General features: G+C 37.3%; 1 protein-coding gene and 1 non-coding gene across 5 annotated transcripts in view; both read left to right on the top strand.

Annotated features, from left to right (window-relative positions):
- Nucleotides 1-22,634, top strand: part of MTMR7 (myotubularin related protein 7) — a 140,890-nt gene that overhangs the window by 36,181 nt on the left and 82,075 nt on the right. For 3 of the 4 annotated variants that reach the window (XM_060183389.1, XM_060183379.1, XM_007516283.3), the window contains exons 2-3: nt 12,245-12,367; nt 13,928-14,090. The exons of the other annotated variant lie outside the window; for it this stretch is intronic. In XM_060183389.1, the coding sequence (XP_060039372.1) occupies nt 12,245-12,367; nt 13,928-14,090 (286 nt within the window). The remainder of the gene's footprint in view (nt 1-12,244; nt 12,368-13,927; nt 14,091-22,634) is intronic. 4 annotated transcript variants of the gene reach the window in all.
- Nucleotides 9,293-9,429, top strand: LOC132537403 (small Cajal body-specific RNA 3). Its single transcript, XR_009548836.1, has one exon. It is a non-coding gene; the product is annotated as a small Cajal body-specific RNA 3 (non-coding RNA).

Raw genomic sequence — 22,634 nt, 5'->3', positions numbered from 1 at the left:
TTACATAAGTAAATATATATGTTCCATAATGTTTTTAAAGAACAATTTTATAAGCTTTACAGGGTTGAAGACAATTTAGCGTAAGAAGCATAAATACATTCTTGCCCCATGATCCTCAGACCCTTTTTTATTTCTTTAAAAGGCAATTTTCAAAAATTCCTCCTAACGGAAGTTACTTTATTTCCTGTGTGTTTCACAGTTTTGAATGTTCTCTCATTGGCAGCACTACTAGACTTCTTTCTTTAAAATGTGTTGATATGCCAGTTGCATCTGGAAAAGTCTTCACATGCTTGGCCTTTTGATCCTCTGGGATGGAATTTGGGTGAAAAAAAATTGGCCTTCTCTGGCTTCTGCCCCATCAAAACCTCACTTCTATGAAGAATAGACTGAACAGAATAGTCTCCGTTTTCAGTTCCTGTAACTTTCCTCCCATAGCCATTGTATTATAGCTTTTTGATAACGGTGATCCTGCTAAGCTTCCCAGTATCTTGAGTTTTTAAATTCAGTGGGCATTTTCCAATTCTTGCCTTCCTTGATCTCACAGCAACATTGGACATAAACATTTCTTCCTCTTAAACCACCCCTTCATCACATTCTCCTACTTTTCCTTCTGACTGACTTTTTTTTTTCTAGGTTTGTGCTCTGATTTGTCTTCTCCTTATCCACTATGCCACCTCCCGGGCTGTCCGATTTGTCTTCTCCTTTCAGAACTCAAAAACTTAAATTTCTGCAAAGTTCCTCTCTTCTTATGTTCCCCAGGTAGCCTTTTTCAGTCTCAAGATTTTAAAGAACATTTATATATAAATGTAACTGCACTTCAACAAATGTAAGACAACAGTGACTATAAGATGCAACAAGATAATTCATTAAATGCCTTCTGCATCAATATATCCTGTGAAAATTATATCTTTTGCATACATAAACTCCCCTTTGCAGAGCATGAGTATCTAGCATGTCTTGAGTGTGATTCCCAGAAATGTGCAAATAAATTGGAATAAGTTATGTTTCTCCAATTATAAAAGCAGACTTAATACCATTATCTTCAGAAAGAGGCCTGCTATATGTGTAAGAGCTGTAGAAGTAAGTTAGTTCTACAATGAAGCTGACTTATTAAGCCAGTTAGTCTTCAAGATGGTGCCAAAGCTCTTGAGACTTAATTAATTTTATCTAGAGGTAACTAACTTTAGAGTCACAGTCAAGAATGTTCTTAGGATTTTGGTATAACTGTGAGTAGCCCCTGAATTGTGCTTCCCATCTTCACAGAATTTCTCAGATAACTGAGTTTTAATTTTTTCACTGATTTCTTTAGTCATTACTCATCAACTGGGAAATTGTACTGTTAGCGCTTCCCTCATTTTTTATTTCTTTTTTCTTCCCTCGGCTTCAAAATTGCTTTTGACAGCTGTGGGACATGTTCAGTATTATTGCCAAGTTTTGAAGTATAATTTTCCGGTAGCAAGATCCAAAGTTAACAACAACAACAAAAAAGTGAAACAAGCTTATTAAAATTCTGCTTTACCACTAGCCATTACCTTGTTTTGTTCTCAAAAGGCTTTCTAGAAATAATCTGCGCTTAACCTATTGTGCTATCCTCCGACTCCCATAGAAATAATCTAAGAGCTATAAATTCCTTGACTTCTGTAGGGAGAATAATCCATGCTAAATGTTTATTCCTCCAAATAGTATCTTCTGTTCAATATGACTGTTCTAATAAAGTTTTTATTTGTCCCAAGCACAGGAAAAATTATTTGCACTTCAATTTTAGATATCATCCACTGGTATATCATCCCTGAACCTCTGCTTAATTTAGCTAGCTACATTTTAGCATGCAAATGAGATTTTCTGTACAAATGTTCCAAAAATAATAGCCCCCTTGCTTTTTTCTTCCCAAAACTTTCATAATATTTTTATAGCTACTTCAAAATAGAATATTTAATGACAAAAAGTTAATCCAAATCACATGGGAGTTGAAATATATTCTCCTTATAAACTCTTGAATCAAAGAAGAAAAAATAAATTATAGACCATCTGGAACGTAAGAGAATGATAATATTTCAAGCAAAACTAAGAAGATGCATCCAAAGATTCACTTGAGGAAAATTATTGGACTTAAAACTTCTTATAGAGGGGGTCGGGTGGTAGTGCAATGGGTTAAGCGCATGTACGTGGTGCCAAGCGAAGGGACCTGTGTAAGGATCCCGGTTCGAGTCTCCGGGCTCCTCACCTGCAGGGGAGTAGCTTCACAGGCAGTGAAGCAGGTCTACAGGCATGGATCTTTCTCTCCCCCTTTCTGTCTTCCCCATCTCTCTCCATTTCTCTCTGTCCTATCCAACAATGAACGATGTCAACAACAATAATAACCACAATAAGGCTCCAACAACAAGGGCAAGAAAAGGGGGGAGAAATGGCCTTTGGGAGCAGAGGATTCATGGTGCAGGCACTGAGCCCCAGCAATAAGCCTGGAAGCAAAAAATAAAAATAAACTTCTTATAGAACAAAACAAAAGTTAATTCATGCACTAGGAATTAAACCTGAGCATTCAGAAACAAAGAGATAAGTAAAACTACATGTTGTACCCAAATAAAGCAAATTAAAACATTTATTAACAAATACAAGCAAACATGAAAAAATTAAAAATAAAGTGAATTGTAAAAACAATAAAGCCTAAACCTGTTATTTGGCAAGTTTGATACCTGGCATTGCAGTATCCAGATCTTTATTTATTATTTTATTGTTTACTTATTTGTGAAAGAGAGAGAGAGAGAGAGACAGAGAGAGCATTGACTAGCTCTGGCTTTTGGTGATGTTGGGGATTAAACCTTAGAGGATCGGGGATGAAAGTTTTTTCGTAACCATTATGCTATCTCTCAAGCTCTAGTAGCCATACCTCTCATACAAATAAAGTCTTCAAAATGTTACATAATAATCTCTCTTAAAAGAATGCATACACAAACTCTAAAAGCCAGAAGGGAGTGGCAAGATATCTATCGAGCCCTGAATGAAAAAGGGTTTCAACCAAGGATTATGTATCCTGCTAGACTTTCATTCAAGCTAGATGGAGGGATCAAAACCTTCTTAGACAAACAACAGTTAAAGGAGGCAACTATCACCAAGCCGGCCCTGAAAGAGGTACTAAAAGACCTCTTATAAACAAGAACATCACTATAATACTTGTAATATATCAGAGTAAACAAATTGTTTTTTAGAACAATGGCACTACAATACATTAAATCCATAATATCAATAAATGTCAATGGCTTAAACTCACCCATCAAAAGGCACAGGGTGGGGGGATGGATCAGAAAACATAACCCAACCATATGCTGCTTGCAAGAATCACATCTGTCACAACAAGATAAACACAGACTTAAAGTGAAAGGATGGAAAACTATCATACAGGCTAACGGTCCACAAAAAAGGGCAGGAACAGCCATTCTCATCTCAGACACGATAGATTTTAAATTGAATAAAGTAATAAAAGATAGGCAAGGACATTACATAATGATTAGAGGATCAATCAGCCAAGAAGACTTAACAATTATTAACATCTATGCACCCAACGAGGGACCATCTAAATACATTAAACACCTATTGAAAGAATTTCAAAAATACATCAATAGTAATACAATAATAGTGGGAGACTTCAATACCCCACTCTCACACTTAGACAGATCAACAAAGCAGAGAACCAATAAAGATACAAGAGAATTGAATGAAGAGATTGACAGACTAGACCTCTTGGACATTTTCAGACTCCTCCACCCCAAAAAACTGGAATACACCTTCTTTTCAAATCCACACAACACATACTCAAGGATAGACCACATGTTAGGCCACAAAGACAGCATCAATAAATTCAAGAGCATTGAAATCATCCCAAGTATCTTCTCAGACCACAGTGGAGTAAAACTAACTTTTAACAACAAACGGAAAATTATTAAAAGACATAGAATTTGGAAACTAAACAACATGCTCCTTAAGAACCACTGGGTCAGACACTCACTCAAACAGGAAATTCAAATGTTCCTGGAAACTAATGAAAATGAAGACACAACCTATCAAAATATTTGGGACACAGCTAAAGCAGTACTGAGAGGGAAACTTATAGCTATACAATCACATATTAAACACCAAGAAGAAGCCCAAATGAACGAACTTACTACACACCTCAAGGACTTAGAGGAAGAGGAACAAAGGAACCCTAAGGCAACCAGAAGGACAGAAATCACTAAAGTTAGAGCAGAAATAAACAACATCGAAAATAAAAGAACCATACAAAAGATCAATGAAGCCAAATGTTGGTTCTTTGAAAGATTAAACAAAATTGACAAACCCCTAGCCAGACTCACCAAACAAAAAAGAGAGAAGACTCAAATTAATAGAATTGTAAACGATACAGGAGATATCACAACTGACACCACAGAAATCCAGAGAATTCTGCGAAACTTCTATAAAGAACTATATGCCACCAAGCTAGAGAATCTGGAAGAAATGGAACAATTCCTAGAAACCTATGCACTTCCAAAACTGAACCAAGAAGAACTACAAAATCTAAATGCACCAATCACAGACAAAGAAATTGAAACCGTTATTAAGAATCTCCCCAACAACAAAAGTCCTGGACCAGATGGCTTCACAAACGAATTCTACAAAACTTTCAGGAAACAGTTAATACCCATACTTCTTAAGCTATTCCATAAGATTGAAGAAACAGGAATACTCCCTTCCACCTTTTATGAAGCCAACATCACCCTGATACCAAAAGCTGATAGGGACAGAACAAAAAAGGAAAACTACAGACCAATATCTCTGATGAACATAGATGCTAAAATATTAAACAAGATCTTGGCCAACCGGATACAGCAACACATCAAAAAGATTGTTCATCATGACCAAGTGGGATTCATCCCAGGAATGCAAGGCTGGTTCAACATCCGTAAATCAATCAATGTCATTCATCACATCGATAAAAGCAAAGCCAAAAACCACATGATTATCTCAATAGATGCAGAGAAAGCCTTTGACAAAATCCAACACCCATTCATGCTCAAAACTCTACAAAAAATGGGAATAGATGGGAAATTCCTCAAGATAGTGGAGTCTATATATAGCAAACCTACAGCCAATATCATACTCAATGGAGAGAAGCTGAAAGCATTCCCCCTCAGATCAGGGACTAGACAGGGCTGCCCACTGTCACCGTTACTCTTCAACATAGTATTGGAAGTTCTTGCCATAGCAATCAGGCAAGAGAAAGAAATCAAAGGGATACAGATTGGAAGGGAAGAAGTCAAGCTCTCACTATTTGCAGATGATATGATAGTATACATAGAAAGACCTAAAGAATCCAGTAGAAAATTACTGGAAGTTGTTAGGCAATATAGCAAGGTATCAGGCTACAAAATCAATGTACAAAAATCAGTGGCATTTCTTTATGCAAACACTAAATCTGAAGAAGAAGACATCCAGAAATCACTCCCATTTACTGTTTCAGCAAAATCAATCAAATACCTAGGAATAAAGTTGACCAAAGAAGTGAAAGACTTGTATGCTGAAAACTATGAGTCGCTACTCAAGGAGATAGAAACTGATACCAAGAAATGGAAAGATATCCCATGCTCATGGATTGGAAGAATAAATATCATCAAAATGAACATTCTCCCCAGAGCCATATACAAATTTAATGCAATACCCATCAAAGTTCCACCAAGCTTCTTTAAGAGAATAGAACAAACACTACAATCATTTATCTGGAACCTGAAAACACCTAGAATTGCCAAAACCATCCTAAGGAAAAGAAACAGAAATGGAGGCATCACACTCCCAGACCTTAAACTATATTATAAAGCCATCATCATCAAAACAGCATGGTACTGGAACAAAAATAGGCACACAGACCAATGGAACAGAATTGAAAGCCCAGAAGTAAATCCCAACACCTATGGGCATCTAATCTTTGATAAGGGGGCCCAAAGGATTAAATGGAAGAAGGAGGCTCTCTTCAATAAATGGTGCTGGGAAAACTGGGTTGAAACATGCAGAAGAATGAAATTGAACCACTTTATCTCACCAGAAACAAAAATCAACTCCAAATGGATCAAAGACCTAGATGTCAGACCAGAAACAATCAAATACTTAGAGGAAAACATTGGTAAAACACTTTACCATCTACACCTCAAGGATATCTTTGATGAATCAAACCCAATTGCAAGGAAGACCAAAGCAGAAACAAACCAATGGGACTACATCAAATTGAAAAGCTTCTGCACATCCAAAGAAACTATTAAACAAACAGAGAGACCCCTCACAGAATGGGAGAAGATCTTCACATGCCAGACATCAGACAAGAAACTAATCACCAAAATATATAAAGAGCTCAGCAAACTCAGCCGCAAAAAAGCAAATGACCCCATCCAAAAATGGGCAGAGGAAATGAACAAAACATTCACCACAGAGGAGATCCAAAAGGCTAACAAACATATGAAAAACTGCTCTAGGTCACTGATTGTCAGAGAAATGCAAATTAAGACAACACTAAGATACCACCTCACTCCTGTAAGAATGGCATACATCAAAAAGGACAGCAGCAACAAATGCTGGAGAGGATGTGGGGACAGAGGAACTCTTTTACATTGCTGGTGGGAATGTAAATTGGTACAGCCTCTGTGGAGAGCAGTCTGGAAAACTCTCAGAAGGCTAGACATGGACCTTCCATATGACCCAATAATTCCTCTCCTGGGATTATACCCCAAGGACTCCATAACACCCAACCAAAAAGAGGTGTGTACTCCTATGTTCATAGCAGCACAATTCATAAGAGCTAAAACCTGGAAGCAACCCAGGTGCCCAACAACAGATGAATGGCTGAGAAAGCTGTGGTATATATACACAATGGAATACTATGCAGCTATCAAGAACAATGAACTCACCTTCTCTGACCCAGCTTGGACAGAGCTAGAAGGAATTATGTTAAGTGGACTAAGTCAGAAAGTTAAAGATGAGTATGGGATGATCCCACTCATCAACAGAAGCTGACTTAGAAGATCTGAAAGGGAAACTAAAAGCAGGACCTGATCAAATTGTAAGTAGGGCACCAAAGTAAAAACCCAGTGGTGAGGGGTAGACATGTAGCTTCCTGGGCCAGTGGGGGGTGGGAATGGGCGGGAGGGATGGGTCACGGTCCTTTGGTGATGGGAATGGTGTTTATGTACACTCCTAGCAAAATGTAGACATATAAATCAGTAGTTAATTAATATGAGAGGGGGAAATCAATTGTATGTCTCAAAGGTTCTCAAAAGACAAACTGAATCTTTTTAATAGATAGGCTACGTGTTTGATATGCGGACTCTCTCAAAAGCCTAGACCAAGTAGATTAGAAGCTTCCAATAGCACAGCTATATACAAGATACTGGGTACTGTACAGCAAACCATAACAAAGGGACTTTTCAAAGTTAACCCAATTAACAAATAATGTGATGATAATATTAACTATTGATTGTCTTTTTGAACCCTAAGACAGCAGGAACCTCACATCTTCACTATAGAGCCCCTACTTCCCCCAGTCCTGGCACCCTTGGATAGGGCTCACTTTCCCGTATGCTTCTCCCAATCCATACCAAATAATATTGCATCCGCCGATCACAACCTAACCAAAGCAACGATTGCCATCTCAACATGCTTCACCTCAGTGTGTATCCAGAGACTTCACGTGTGGAATGACAACCCTTCAGCTTCATTACTCGGGTGAGACCTTTCCTTTTATAGTACACTCTAATTTCATCTCAGGTAGTTCACTTTCTAACAAAGTCCCATAACCTAGACATACACCAGTTTCTGTGAGAGAGAGCGTATGTGCACACGTATCCATAAACTACTGCAAAATATATACCTGAAAGCAGGATTACACTAGAGTTTGCAGTGAGTACCTCCCTAACACTTCCTCTCCACTATTCCAATCTTGGGATCCATGATTGCTCAACAAATTGTTTGGCTTTGTATGTTAACTCTCTTTTCAATCACCAGGTTCCAGATGCCACCAGGATGCTGGCTAGGCTTCCCTGGATTGAAGACCCCACCAATGTGTCCTGGAGCTCAGCTTCCCCAGAGACACACCTTACTAGGGAAAGAGAGAGGCAGACTGGGAGTATGGACCGACCAGTCAACGCCCATGTTCAGCGGGGAAGCAATTACAGAAGCCAGACCCTCTACCTTCTGCAACCCTCAACGACCCTGGGTCCATGCTCCCAGAGGGCTAGAGAATGGGAAGGCTATCATGGGAGAGGGTGGGTTATGGGGATTGGGTGGTGGGAATTGTGTGGAGTTGTACCCCTCCTACCTTATGCTTTTGTTCACTAATCCTTTCTTAAATTAAAAAAAAAAAATTAAAAAAAAAAAAAGAATGCATACAATAAATAAAGGTTAACCAAATAGAAGATAAAATATAAAAAATATTAAGGTGATGCCCAATTCTTAGTTGGTCATTTACTAACAGTTTAAGTGGTTTGTTAATGGTTAAGAAATGTATTACTGGGAGCTGGGCAGTAGCGCAGCAGGTTAAGTGCACATGGCGCAAAGCGCAAGGACCAGTGTAAGGATCCCGGTTTGAGCCCACTGCTCCCCACCTGCAGGGGAGTCGCTTCACTGATGGTGAAGCAAGTCTGCAGGTGTCTGTCTTTCTCTCCCCCTCTCTGTCTTCCCCTCATCTTTCCATTTCTCTCTGTTCTATCCAACAACGATGACATCAATAACAACAATAATACCTACAATAAAACAACAAGGGCAACAAAAGGGAAAAAATAAATAAATATTTTTTAAAAAGAAATGTATTACTGTCATTGGCATAGGGTAAAATAGTAAATATCCAGGTACATATTAGAAAGGTATAATATTGACTCCTAATTTTAATCATTTTCTCCTTCCCTTCCTCCTTTTCCTCCTTCATTTGATAGGACAGAGAGGAATTGAGAGGGGCGGGAGAAATAGAGATGGTGAGAGGTAGATGGTTGCAGTATTTATTTCACTGCTTTTGAAGCTTCTCCCCTGCAGGTGGGGTGTGGGGGCTTGAACCCATGTCTTTGCAGATGGCAACATGTGTGTGTAATGAGATGCACCAATGCCCTTCCCCTTTGACTCCTGATTAAAAAAAAAAATCAAAATTCTTAATAAACTAGGAATAGGTGACTTTTACAACAGGATAATAAAATATCACCATCAGACTCAATTGCAAATATTAGAAATCCTCCAATCAAAATTCCCAGTCTTTTGAAAGTATTCACATAGAAAGACATTTGATGATGGAACCTGTGGGAACCAACCATGTAGACAGAGAAGAATGACCTCTGTCCACACATCCCAGTGTTCCTACATAAACATGGAGGTCTCTGTCTGACTTAGGTCTGCCACTGAGTCAGATCGTCCCCTCCATACAACCTTTTCACCACATTAAAGGACTGTTTCGCTGATTCTTGTGCTGAATGAGTGTATTGGCTAGACCAGTGGGCACTGAGAGGAGTTCTTTTTCTTTTTTCTTTTTTATTTAAGAAAGGATTAATTATCAAAACCATGGGGTAGGAGGGGTACAACGCCACACACTGAGAGGAGTTCTGTGTGCTGGTTACTGCTACCAGTCATGCTATAATTAAGGTGCTAAAGTCGGTGTGAAGGGCTTACTCAAGTTGAATTGTACTTTTCTTCTGCTGAGGTACATTTGCATCTGATAATGTGAGAAGACAGAAACTCTTGTGCACTGTCTCTCCCCAGAGGCATCCTAGTTTTTGTGTATGTTTTGAGTATTTTCTTCTTTTTCCTTCCTCCTTTATGGCAATATCTAGCACACTCTCCACTGCCAACTTAACACTGTAGAGTTTTCTGCTATTGGTGGTGTGATTATCCCATTTTCTTGATTGGAAAACATTCTTTTGAATAAAAGTAAATAACAAAGATGACTAAAGATGAAGCATGCATATAACCATGCATAGGCAGTGGCACTCCTGGTAGAACAGTACTTGGGTTCAAGCCCCTTGGTTGGGAGAGAGGGGAAGGAGAACAGTAAGCTTCCTGAGTGGTGGTACTGCACATAATGCTCTTTCTCTATGTCTCTACTTCTTCTGTCTCTTACTTGCTATCAATAAAAGAAATAAAAAGAAGAAGAAAAAAAAAAGCTACTGCAATAACTGTGATGGCAAAAAAAATTATTAACTGTCATAGAAATGCAAATAAAATGACTATGAGATACTATCTAATACCCTCTCTCTCCTTCTTCCTTCTCTTCCACCTTAATAAATATTAATGAATAAAACACTTTAAAAAAACATGATGCTAACTTGAAAAAACCAGTCACAAAGTATAGCACATTGTATGAGTCCTGTTAGATGAAGATGCAGAATAGGTAAATCTATAGAGACCAAAAATGGGTTGATGATTGCCTGTGCTAGGATGATTGGAGGAGAAATAAGAAGTGATGGAGCAGGGTAGATAGCATAATGGTTGTGCAAAGAGACTGTGTGGCCTGAGGCTCTGAATTCCCAGGTTCAATTCCCCTCACCTTAATAAACCAGAGCTGATCAGTAAATAAATAGTTATGGATTTTTATGGAATGATGACAATATTTGAAAATTGATTATGGTTATGATCATAGTAATACTGCATGTAATGTAGTCAGTAGTATTCAGTATATTCATAACATTGTACACAGAATCAATTGATTGATTGCCATGAGGGTTAGTGCTGGGGATTGGTGCCTACACTAAGAATCCACTGCTTCCAGGGCCAGGCAGTGGTGCACCTGGTTGAGTACTCACATAACAATGCACAAGGACCCCAGGTTCAAGCCCCTGGGTTCTCACCTGTAGGGGGATAGACTCACAAGTGGTGAAACAGGGCTTCAGGTGTCTATCTGTCTCTCTCCGTCTCAATCTCCTCCTCCCCTCTCAATTTCTGTCTCTATCCAATAATACATGAACAAAAATGGTAAAAAAAAAAAAAAAAAAAAAAAATCCACTGCTTCCAGCAGGCTTTTCCTGCAGACTTATTTTTTCTTTTAATAGAGGCGGAGAGAAATTGAGAGGGAAGGAGAGAAAGGGGAAAAAGAGGAAGAGAGAGACTGCTACAAGGTCATAAATATGTTGAGTATTCTCTTCTCTTGATATTGTTCTAAAGAACTTTATTTGGTCTATTATTCTCCTGTGTCTTTTATTGGGCTCTCCAACTATATCAAGACTGCAACTTTTTTCAGATTAAAGAATGGAGTAAATACATTTCACTTTTCCTTAAGCTGCCTCATGGAAGCAAGTAACCATCTTAACTTGTGGGATGAGGGTTGAGTCACAGTCTGTCAATGTTTGATCCTTGGCCGTAACAAGTAGGACTGCTAAGCACTGCAGTCATCATGGGAATGTTTATTCAGTGGTTACAGCGGCTTTGCCTTATGAGAATCATCGCTGTTTTAATTTGACTTGCCCTGAAAATACCATCTTGTTGTTTCCATTATATATGTTGATCCCAGTGTATGTGTTCTTGAAATTGATCTGCATGTAACATGTGAATTTGATTAAAAATTGTTTCCAGGTTATCTACAGTTTAAACAGTTCACATTTTGGTTCAGCAGTGAGAATTACATTTATTAAAGTGGTTTTTATTACAAATGAGGGTGAACATCATCATCATCTTCTTCTTCTCCTCCACTTCCTCTTCCTCTTCCTCTTTTTCCTCCTCTTTTCATATTGCTACCAGGGAGCTTGATGCTGGCACTTTGAATCCACTACTGCTGGCAGCACTTCTCCCCACCCTCCCTTTTTTCTTTTTCTTTTATTAGACAGGACAGAGAGAAATTGAGAGGGGGAGGAGAGACAGAGAGGGAGAGAGAAAGAGAGACACCTGAAGATCTTTTACATCACTTATGAAGCTCCCCTTGTAGGTGGGGAGTGGGGACTTGAACCCAGGCCCTTGTGCATAGTAATGAGTGCTTACCACTATGTACACCACCATCCGGCCTCCAAATGTGAACATCTTTATCTGGTAGATTTTCCTGTAAAAGTGCAGAACATTTTTCTGTACTATTTGCTCATTTGTATTTGTTACTGGTTTATATTTAAGGGGACACTGTTAAGGCTATCCGTACCATTGAGAAACACATAGGGAGAGCATTATTTTCTACTTACTAGAAGGAAAGATGTAGTTATTATATAAAGTCAGAAAAAATATATATACATACATATTACTATAACCATCAAACTTATTTCTTCAGGTTGAAAATGTTCGCTTGGTTGACCGATTAGCTTCTAAAAAAGCAGCCCTAGGAACTTTGTATTTGACAGCTACTCATGTCATATTTGTGGAAAATGTACCTGACACAAGAAAAGAAACATGGGTATGTATGTGTTCCTTTTGGCTTTATGTGTTTTCTATTGCTTGAAGTAAAAAATGTGTGAGCCTCAATTCCTTTGTTTTCCTTGGGCTAAGGTGGATGACATTCAAAAAAGCATTTTGGGAATGTGCTCTTTGCCCTCCCTCTTTTTTTTCTTTCAAAAGTTAAATTTTTTAAAAAAAGTAGTTATCTTTTATTTTTATTCATAGCTTATTTTTTAACTGTATTTTATTTGATAAGACAGAGAAATTCAGAGGGAAGAGGGAGATGGGGAGGGAGATAGACAAACAGATACCTACAAACCTATTTTATTACTTGTGGAGCTTCCTCCTATAAGTGGGGGCTGGGGTTTGAACCCAGGTCATTATGCATTTTAATGTATTCAGTTAACCAGGTATGCCACCACCCGGCCCCAGAGTTAAATATTCTTTATTTGCTTATTGATTTTAAACAGTAAGTATTTGAACATATTAAAATAGACCTAGAAATAGCTAGAGATACAAATATATCATGCCACAATTGTCAATCAAAGATTCAATACTACTAGTATGCCAAAACTAATATGTTGTATTCAGAGGATCCTATAATGCAAGCCATTTGGTCAATCAGTTAATCATGTGTATACACTTTTTCTGATAATTTAAAAACGAAAAGAAAGAAAATTAGGGTAGACTAGGAGGTAGGTACCGCTATTAGGTAGAGGTAGAACACAGGACCTGCAAGTATGAGATGCAACATACATCAGTGTAGTGCTCTGCTTCTTTCTCTCATGAACAAATCTTTCTTAAAAAGAAAGAAAAGCTGGGGAAGACCACCATTATTAGATATTTCTGCTTAGATTTTATCTTATTTTATATAGCCACCCAACATTATGACTGGGACCAGAATCCTTGAGAAATAACAGAAACGGAAACAAACTAAAATTGGACCGCATAAGATTTATTTTGTCAACTTCTTATGACCTTATTTAATTTCGGGTTCTCAGTACATTCATTAACTGACTGATATAATGTTCCCTTGCCTTATTTCTTCAGGTTGGAAATGTTCACTTGGTAGACTGATTAGTTTCTAAAAAAGCAGCCCTAGGAACTTTGTATTTGACAGCTACTCATGTCGTATTTGTGGAAAATATACCTGACACAAGAAAAGGAACATGTACAAAATTATGTGCTGAATAGATAGTTTCAAATCATTAGCCTGGATAGCAGAAATCTTGGTATAAAAAAATTGGGAGGGGTCGGGTATCGTGCATCTGATTGAGCACACATGTTACACAGTACAGGGACCTGGGTTCAAGCCCCCAGTCCCTTCTTACAGGAGAAAGCTTCATGAGAGGTGAAGCAGTGCTGCAGGTGTCTCTCTGTCTTTCTCTCAATTTCTGGCTGTCTCTATCAAATAAATAAAAGATAACAAAAAATATTTTAGTTGTGATTTTATCCCTAACATCTCAGTTATTTTTCATGTGAATGCAAGTGTTTAAGCTAACTGAAAGATATGTGTTTCGATGTTTATCTGCATAGCTCAAAAATCTGTTATATTTATCAATTTAACTCTTGGTTGTAGATTCTCCATAGCCAGATTTCCACCATTGAAAAACAGGCAACAGCTGCTACAGGGTGTCCTCTGCTTATTCGCTGCAAGAATTTTCAGCTATTACAACTGATCATACCACAGGAAAGAGACTGTCATGATGTATATATCTCTCTGATACGCCTTGCAAAGCCAGGTAAGACAGAAGAACTTGACACTGAATATGGGATCCCGTTTTCAGCATCTCATAAATTATAGTCAAGAATTTTGCATAATCCTTATAATCACAGTGCTTTAGGAATTGTATGTTATCTCAGACCCGACAATGAGGCCAAGAAATCTACATGATGTTGCTCCTCATTTTTTAGGATCTATCCCTGAGTTATTTACTGTATGAATCTCCTTTATTAGTCTTAGCATTCTTTTTATCTTGCTAGGTGTTGTAATGTATTTTTCCTTCAGTTTGTAATCATAATTAAAATTATGCCCTTCTGATACAATGATAATGGAGCTACATTTATTAAAGTCCAAGACAAAAGCAACTAAATGCTTTATGCGTGTGTGTGGGAACCACTGTTAACTTTTCTACTGCCATTTAAATTGTCTTACGGCTTTTGAGGTTTGACTTCAGTTATTTTTTAATAGAAATGTTTTCCATGGATGTTATAACTAGACTGTTTGTATCAGTGAATATTTGGGGATATGAGTATATTGCTCTCTTAAAATCTCTTCAAAGTGTTTTGGGAAGAATTTTTGGTTGATTGGGAAAGTATCTGTTGCCTTATTTCATCCCTCATCTTTAGATTTATAGCTATAGAAGTATTTCTTGTCTGTTTGTGCAACTTGTTTGTTGTGGTATCCTTTTGTTTAAAAGAAATATGTATCTTCAGCTCAAGAAATGGCTCAGCTGGTGAGTTAGACTTGTATGCCTGAAGCTCCTAGTCCAATTCTCAGCACTGCATGTTCCAAAGCAGTGCTCTGGCTTCTTTCTCTCTCTCTCTCTCTCTCTCTTTCTGTCTCATGGAAAACTCTGATATGTAATAAATAAAACAAATATTTTAAAATAGAAATATACATCTGAGTTTCTTGAGAAAGTACAGTAAAAAAAGATCATTTATGCAGAAGTCATATCCGCTGGCAGTGCTACATAAAGGTCATTAATAAGAAAAGTAGGTCATGTGCTTATGGCTATTTTGCAAAGTGCTTTTGGATTTAGGACAAGAAGTTTGGTTATAAACTTTACATGGAATCTTGTTGGGTTTTCAGTTTCTTATGTTGTGATCGTATCACTCATAGACAGCTAAGAGCTAAAGTGGTGCAATGGAAACTGCCAGAGAGCTGTCAAAATATGATCATTTTGACTTTATACCGCTCCCATTTCAAGGCAGCTCCTTCATCTTTGCATGTTAAAAAAGAACTGCAGCGTTAGCCAGAAAAACATTTGAACTTTATAGAGGGTGGACTATAATTGGAACAGAAGTTCTGGGAAGATGTACATTAGGTTGCATGCAGCAGGGAATGCTAGGAGAGTTGTGTGCCAGTAATTTCGGTGTCACTGATTAATGGCTTTACTGGATAATAAATGTGCTCTAACCAGCTTAATGGGATTTAGGAATAGCCTAGGGAACTGGGAAAGGACTAAACTGCTGGAAGAATTGATCACAGTAGTAGTGAGGGCTTTGGCCTCTGCTGACAGCAAGTACCAGGGGAGGAAATTCACAGTGTTCCCCACTTAAAAATATATATAGGCACTAAATAAAAAAGAAGATAAAATTTGGGGAGTTATAAATTGTATGTAGCTAGAGAATAACAAAGGAAACCTTAATAACTGATCAGACTAAAGTTACTGTTTTAAGAAGATTTTGAAATTGCATCTAATTTTCGATTTTTTTTTTTTTTTTTTTTTTTTTACCAGAGCACTGTTCAGCTCTGGCTTATGGTGGTGCGGGGTATTGAACCTGGGACTTTGGAGCCTCAGGCATGAGAGTCTGTTTGCATAACCGTTATGCTATCTACTCTTCGCCCTGCATCTAATTTTGAAGCATTGGATGTGCCAGTTTAAATGAAAACAGTATAATTGTGGGGGAATTGTTGGGTCCTGGTACAGCATGGTGGAAAAGCACCTAAGTTAAGGGTGAGAGTGTTCTGTAGACATCTATCATAGGGGCATGAGAAATTGTATCCATGGTTCAAGAACTGCATTGTAAATCATTAAATTCCCAATAAAATTATAAATGAAAAAATATGGGAAGAGAGCCAGGTGATAGCACACCGGAATTAAATGCACATGTGATTGATTCTGTTCCAGCTCTGGCTCCCCACCTGCAGGGGGGTCGCTTCACAAGTGGTGAAACAGGTCTGTAAGTGTTTGTCTTTCTCTCCTTCTCTCTCCATTTCTCTCTGTCCTATCCAACAACAGCAGCAGCAGCAATAATAACAATGGGGAAAAAAAAGTCATGAGCAGCAATGAATTCATAGTGCAGGCACTGAGGCCCAACGATAACCCTGGAGGCGAGAGATAGAGAGAGAGAGTCAGAGAGACAGAGAGAAAAGAAAAATGTGGGAAGATAAAACAGAACCCCCAAATTTCATAGTTCAGTGTTAAAGACAGTCCTAACATTGGGAAATAGTACAACCTACAACCTCAGGAGCAGGGTATTGAATCTGAATGGAGATGGGGAAAAGTGGAGGCAGAATTCTGATAGGGGCTAGGATAGCTTATCAGAGCCTCTGGAAATCTTTTACAAATACTCCTACATCTTCCTGTAGATAACACAGAATGGTGTGTGTGTGTGTGTGTGTGTGTGTGTGTGTGTGTGTGTGTGTGATGTACTTTAAACTTTTAGACCATAATATAGTTCTTTGGTTACAGTACAAAGCATGTATTTTAAGTTCTTACTATGGGCACAGTCACTTACAGAGTACAAACCTCTTTTTTATGAAAGAAAAAATGTTTGGGAGCCTGTTTCACCCAAGTCCTGTGAAGCTGGAGAGTCATTCTTCACTGAATTAGGATTTATAGGATAAGGCTAAAACAAATTTTAAAACATTGGAGAGATTTTAGTGGTTCCCCTTTTGTATAAATTAACATGGGTAAGAATTTGGTCATCGACTGTAACAGATACTACTAGAATTTAACATAGCCAAGTTGAGTAAACTCTTTAATTTGTACAAAAGGAATAAACTAAAAATTTATCCCAAATGAGAAAACAAGTTGACCTCATAAAACCAATGTAACAACAAAAATAAAATTTTTCTGATTAGAAGATCCCAGTTTTTCAGAAGACTTCCACTTTTTCCCATGTTCTTTCCCCACCACTCTGTCTAACTTGCCATTTGCTGTTTATTTTTCTATCAATTATCATTTCCTCTGTAGTGTTTGTGGGATTTTTAAAATTTAAGACCTTTATTTTGTTTATTTTCCCATTTCTCCTAAACTGTACTTTTTAGTTCATCTTAATCCTGAACTCTGCTTTTTATTATGGTTTTGAATATCTTATAATGATATAGTCTCATTTGTTTAATAATTTAAAATAATATATATAGTTTTTGCCATTTATTACAAATTTTGCTGTATGTTTTTCAGGATAGAGATGAGGGGAGCAGACCACTATGAATAGGAAATACTCAGTAAAATTTACATCTATGGGCAACTGGGTGTTTGCACAGTGGGTAAAGTGAACATGGCGCAAAGTGTAAGGACCGTCATAAGGATCCTGGTTTGAGCCCCTGGCACCCCACTGCACTGGGGGTCACTTCTCCAGCAGTGAAGCAGTTCTACAGGTGTCTGTCTTTCTCTCCTCCTCTCTGTCTTCCCCTCTTCTCTCAATTTATCTCTGTCCTATCCAATAACAGCAGTGGCAACAATAACAATAACAACAACAAGGGTAACAGGAAGGGCAACAAAAAATGGGAAAAATGGCCTTCAGGAGCAATGGATTTGTGGTGCAGGCACGGAGCCCCAGTGATAACCCTGAAAGCAAAAAAAAAAAAAAAGTACATTTATGGTGATAGTACTTTTAAATGTCTCTGAATAGACAGTCCTCAGCCAATGTCTTCTGGCCTAGCCGCTCGTTAAGGGGCTTGACCATACTGACAAGACCAAACTTTTACCAATAAAAATGCAAGCTAGGGGGCGGGGATGTAGTGCATCAAGTTAAATGCACATAATGTGGAGCACAAGGATCAGCATAAGGATCCCAGTTCTAGCCCCTGCCTCCCCACCTGCAGTGGGGTTGCTTTGTAAGTGGTGAAGCAGGTCTGCAGGTGTCTATCTATCTTTATTTTTTTAGTTAATTAATTATTTATAAAATGGAAACACTGACAAGACCATAGGATAAGAAAGATACAATTCCCACCACCAGAACTCCATATCCCATCCTCTCTCCTGATAGCTTTCCTCTGGGAGCATGGACCCAGGATCATTATGGGATGCAGAAGGTGGAAGGTCTGGCTTCTATAATTGCTTCCCCGCTGAACATGGGCGTTGACAGGTCGATACATACTCCCAGCCAGTCTCTCTCTCTTTCCCTAGTGGGACAGGGCTCTGGGGAAACAGAGCTCCAGGACACATTGGTGGGGTCATTTGCCCAGGGAAGTCCAGTTGGCATCATGTTAGCATCTGGAACCAGGTGGCTGAAAAAAGAGTTAACATATAAAACCAAACAAATTGTTGACTAATCATAAACCTAAAGGCTGGAATATTGCAAATGTCTATTTTTCTATCTCCTTCTCTGTCTTCCCCCTTCTCTCAGTTTCTCTCTGTCCTACCCAACAGCTGCAACCACAATAACAGCAACAACAACAATAACAGCAACGAAAACAACAACTATAATGGAAAAAAGATGACTGCCAGGTGTATGGCTTTGTAGTGCAGGCACTGAGCCCCGGTGATAACCCAGGAGTAAAAAAAAATGCAGTGCTTTGCTTTGTGCTCATGTAGAATTCTATTTTCATTGGGCTGAAATTGAACATCCTTTTACTTAAAAATAACTGAAAGGAAAAATTGACGTTTTCAGTGATGAGTATCTTAATGCCCCTGAATTTAAGAGCCATTTTCCAAATGTGTTACAGCTCTTTTTGGTTCAGTTTATATACAATTTCCTTGTTTCATGCCAGTGACAATAGGCAACCCTTGCTTCGAAAACTATTATTGGTAGTAGTGTCATTTTTTCTACATTTAAACTATTTGCAAATATTTAACAAAAGGAACTTAATACCCAATATTCACTAACATTCATTAGTTATTTTTATTGAGGCAGTAGAAGCTTTCTCAAGAAATTCTTTTGGCATCTTAAACAAATTGCACTTGTGGTTAACATTAGGATATCAGAGGCCTGAGTCATGAAAATGGTACTTAGAGTTGGAAAAGATATGTCAGTGTTAAGCTAACTATTCCCGTAACAGAATCTCCATTTTATATGCTATCTGCCTAGTTAAGTAAAATTATAGAAACAGTTTTTATGAATTATATATACTCTCTTGTTTTGCTTGCATATGTATAATAATGTCTTATGTTATTAGCTGAGGTAACAGGTATTCTAAATTTCAAAGTTTAATAACAGGCTTTTCCTATACTTATTTAGACTTAGTCTAAGAAATTTTTATTTTACTTTGATGCAGTTGTAAATGGGGTGGCTTTATTAACTTCAGTTTCCTCCAATTTAATGTGTAAAGAAATGCAAGAGGCTTATGCATATTGATTTTGAATATCACCACTTTACTGAATTTATTGATTTTTTTCTATTAGTTTTTCTGTAGAGTATTTAGAATTTTAGATGTTTATATGATGCCCTTTGCAAAGAGTGATAATTTAACTTATTTTATCCAATTGGAATTCCTTTGTATATTTATTTTGATTGGTTCCTCCTGTCAGGATTTCCAGGACAATGTTGAATAGTATTGGTGAAAATGAACATCTGTGCCTTGTTCTAATTCTTAGGGAAAAAAGCTTTGAGTTTTCCACTGCTGAGTATGATGCTAGCTATGGGTTTGCCATATATGTATTTTATTATGGTGAGGTATATTCTTTAAGTTCAGTTTACTATACGGTTTTATCATAAATGTGTCTTGAATCTTATTAATGCCTTTTCAGCATCTTCTGATATGATCATGTGATCTTGCGGTTTTCATCTCTTTTTGTTGATGTGTTGATGTATTACATTGGTTGATTTATGTATATTGAACCACCTCTCAATTCCTGGGATGAATCACACACTTGGTCTTGATTAATTATTCACTTGATGTATTATTGGGTTTATTTGCCAAGATTTTGTTGAGGATTTTTGTATCAGTGCTCACTAGTAATATCAGTCTTTAGATTGCTTCCTTCCTTTTAATTTTTTTGTACTTTTCATTTTTGTTTTGGAAATCAGAATGATATTAGTCCTGTAAAATGTGTTTTAGGAGTCTCCCTCCTCTTCTTTAAGTTTATGGAAGAGCTTGAGTAGGATGGGTGCTAGTTTTAAGAAAGTTTTGCAGGATTCACTAATGAAGCCATCTGAACCTAAGCATTTGTTCTTGGAGAGATTTATAATCACTAGTTAGACTTCTTGTGCTCTTGTGATTGATCTGTTCAGACTATTTATTTCTTCCTATTTAAGTCCTGGAAGGTTCTGCGATGCTAAGAATGTGTCCATTTCTTCTATGTTGTCCAATTTGTTACCATATAGATGTTCATATTATTATGTTATGATCCTTTTTATTTCTGTAGCCTCAGTTGTAATATTACATTTTCATTTCTGACTCTCTTTATCATAACTTTTTCTTTTTTACCTGGCTGAGCCTAGTTAATGATATATATATATATGTATATATACATACAAATATACCTACACATACATACACACCAACTCTTGGTTTTACTGATAATTTGTATCATCTTTTCTTTATTCTTCTTCCACCAGGATCTTCACTGGGGCTCCATGCCTTCACTACTTAACCATTTCTGTTGGACATTTTTTAAAAAATATATTTTATTTATTTATTTACCTTTTTTGTTGCCCTTGTTGTTTTTATCATTGTTGTGGTTATTATTGTTGTTGATGATGATGTTGTTGCCGAATAGGACAGAGAGAAATGGAGAAAGGAGGGAAAGACAGAGGGGGAGAGAAAGACAAACACCTGCAGAGCTCTTCACTGCTTGTGAAGCGATGCCCCCTGCAGGTGGGGAGCCGGGGGCTCGAACCGGGATCCTTATGCTGGTCCTTGTGCTTTGCACCATGTGCACTTAACCCACTGCACTACAGCCCGACTCCTGGACTTTAAAAAAAAATTTTTTTTTTTTTTACTTTTTATTACTTTTTTATAGAGGTGAGAGACGGAGTGAGATAGGCAAGGAAAGAGAAGGAAAGATGGACACCTGCAGCAATACTCTACTTCCCCACTGCAGGTGGGGACCAGGGACTTGAACTTAGGCCCTCGTGCATGATAACATGTATGCTCTGTTGGATGAACCACCACCTGGCCCCTTGTGTATAATCTTTGGGCATATATATCTATTTCTTCTTATTTTAATAGTTTCACTTCTACTGTTTCTGGAGTCTGTCTGCAGCTCCTTTTCTGTTTCCATAAAATTTGAGGTATTTCTTTCTTACTATAAATCTGTTTACTATGAACATCTCTATAAATATTGCTGTATCCTATAGGTGTTTCTACCTTAATTTTTCATTCTTGAGAATTTGTTATTCTCCAGATAATAATGAATTTCTCTTTATATTTTTATTGATCAAAGTGTTCAGAAACATGATTTGACTCCACAGTTTTGAAATATTTCTTTCTTTTTTGTGACTGATTTCTAGTCTCAAATTATTATGATCAGAAATGCTTTTTTATTACTTCAATTTTTATAAATATTAATATCTATTTTGTATCCCAATATATGATCAGTCCTTAAGAATATTCCATATGTACTTGAATTTCCATATTCATTTGTTTACTTTAGGATGGAAATTTCTGTGTATGTTTCTTAAGTCCCATGTCACCTAATACTTCATTTAAAGCTACTATTTGTGATTTTTTTTTTTGTCAAGATGATCTGTAATAGGTATGTTGAAATCTACAATTGTCATTTTCCTGCTGCTATAGCTCTTGAGATCAGTTAGTACTAATTTTGTATCTTTGATGCACCTATACTTAGGTGCATATATTATTGATTATAGTAATATATTCTTGTTGGATTTATCTTTTGATCTTTGCATATTATCTGTCTCTGACCTGGATTACCTTGTTTGATTAAATATTGGATCGGTTGTGGGAATAGCAGTTCTTGCCCTTTTCTTTGTATTATTAACTTAGAACCTTGTTCTAGTCTTTCCCCTGGAGTTTATGTTTATCTTTTTTAATAGATGTGTCTTGTAAATGTAGAAAAGGTGTGTCTAAGTTTTATATTTTATGACTGTTCTCTCATTCTGTATCTTATATGGAACTTACTTATTGCCATTTTATTTTTTTGTTTTCTAGTTGTCTCTTTTCTGATTTGACACGCTCTCGTTTTGTGTGCATAGTTTTCCGTACCGATGCTCTCATTTTCTTCGTTTGTTCTTTTATGAGTGTTTGTTTCATATTCCTTTGTTATTACCATGAGAATTATATTTGTCTTACTCTTGGGTTGTTGGAAAAGTCCTGGCATGTTTTTCTGTGTATTCATATGCAAAACTGCGACTTTTCTGACAGCTCATTATATCTTGAACAGTTCATTTTATTTTATTGGCGATTAATGGTTTACAGTATAGTCTTTAAC

This window comes from Erinaceus europaeus, chromosome 2 (assembly GCF_950295315.1).
Source record: "Erinaceus europaeus chromosome 2, mEriEur2.1, whole genome shotgun sequence".
Lineage (NCBI taxonomy): Eukaryota > Metazoa > Chordata > Mammalia > Eulipotyphla > Erinaceidae > Erinaceus > Erinaceus europaeus.
The sequence above is the reverse complement of the archived record's forward strand: the minus strand, read 5'-3'. Positions and strand labels throughout refer to the sequence as shown.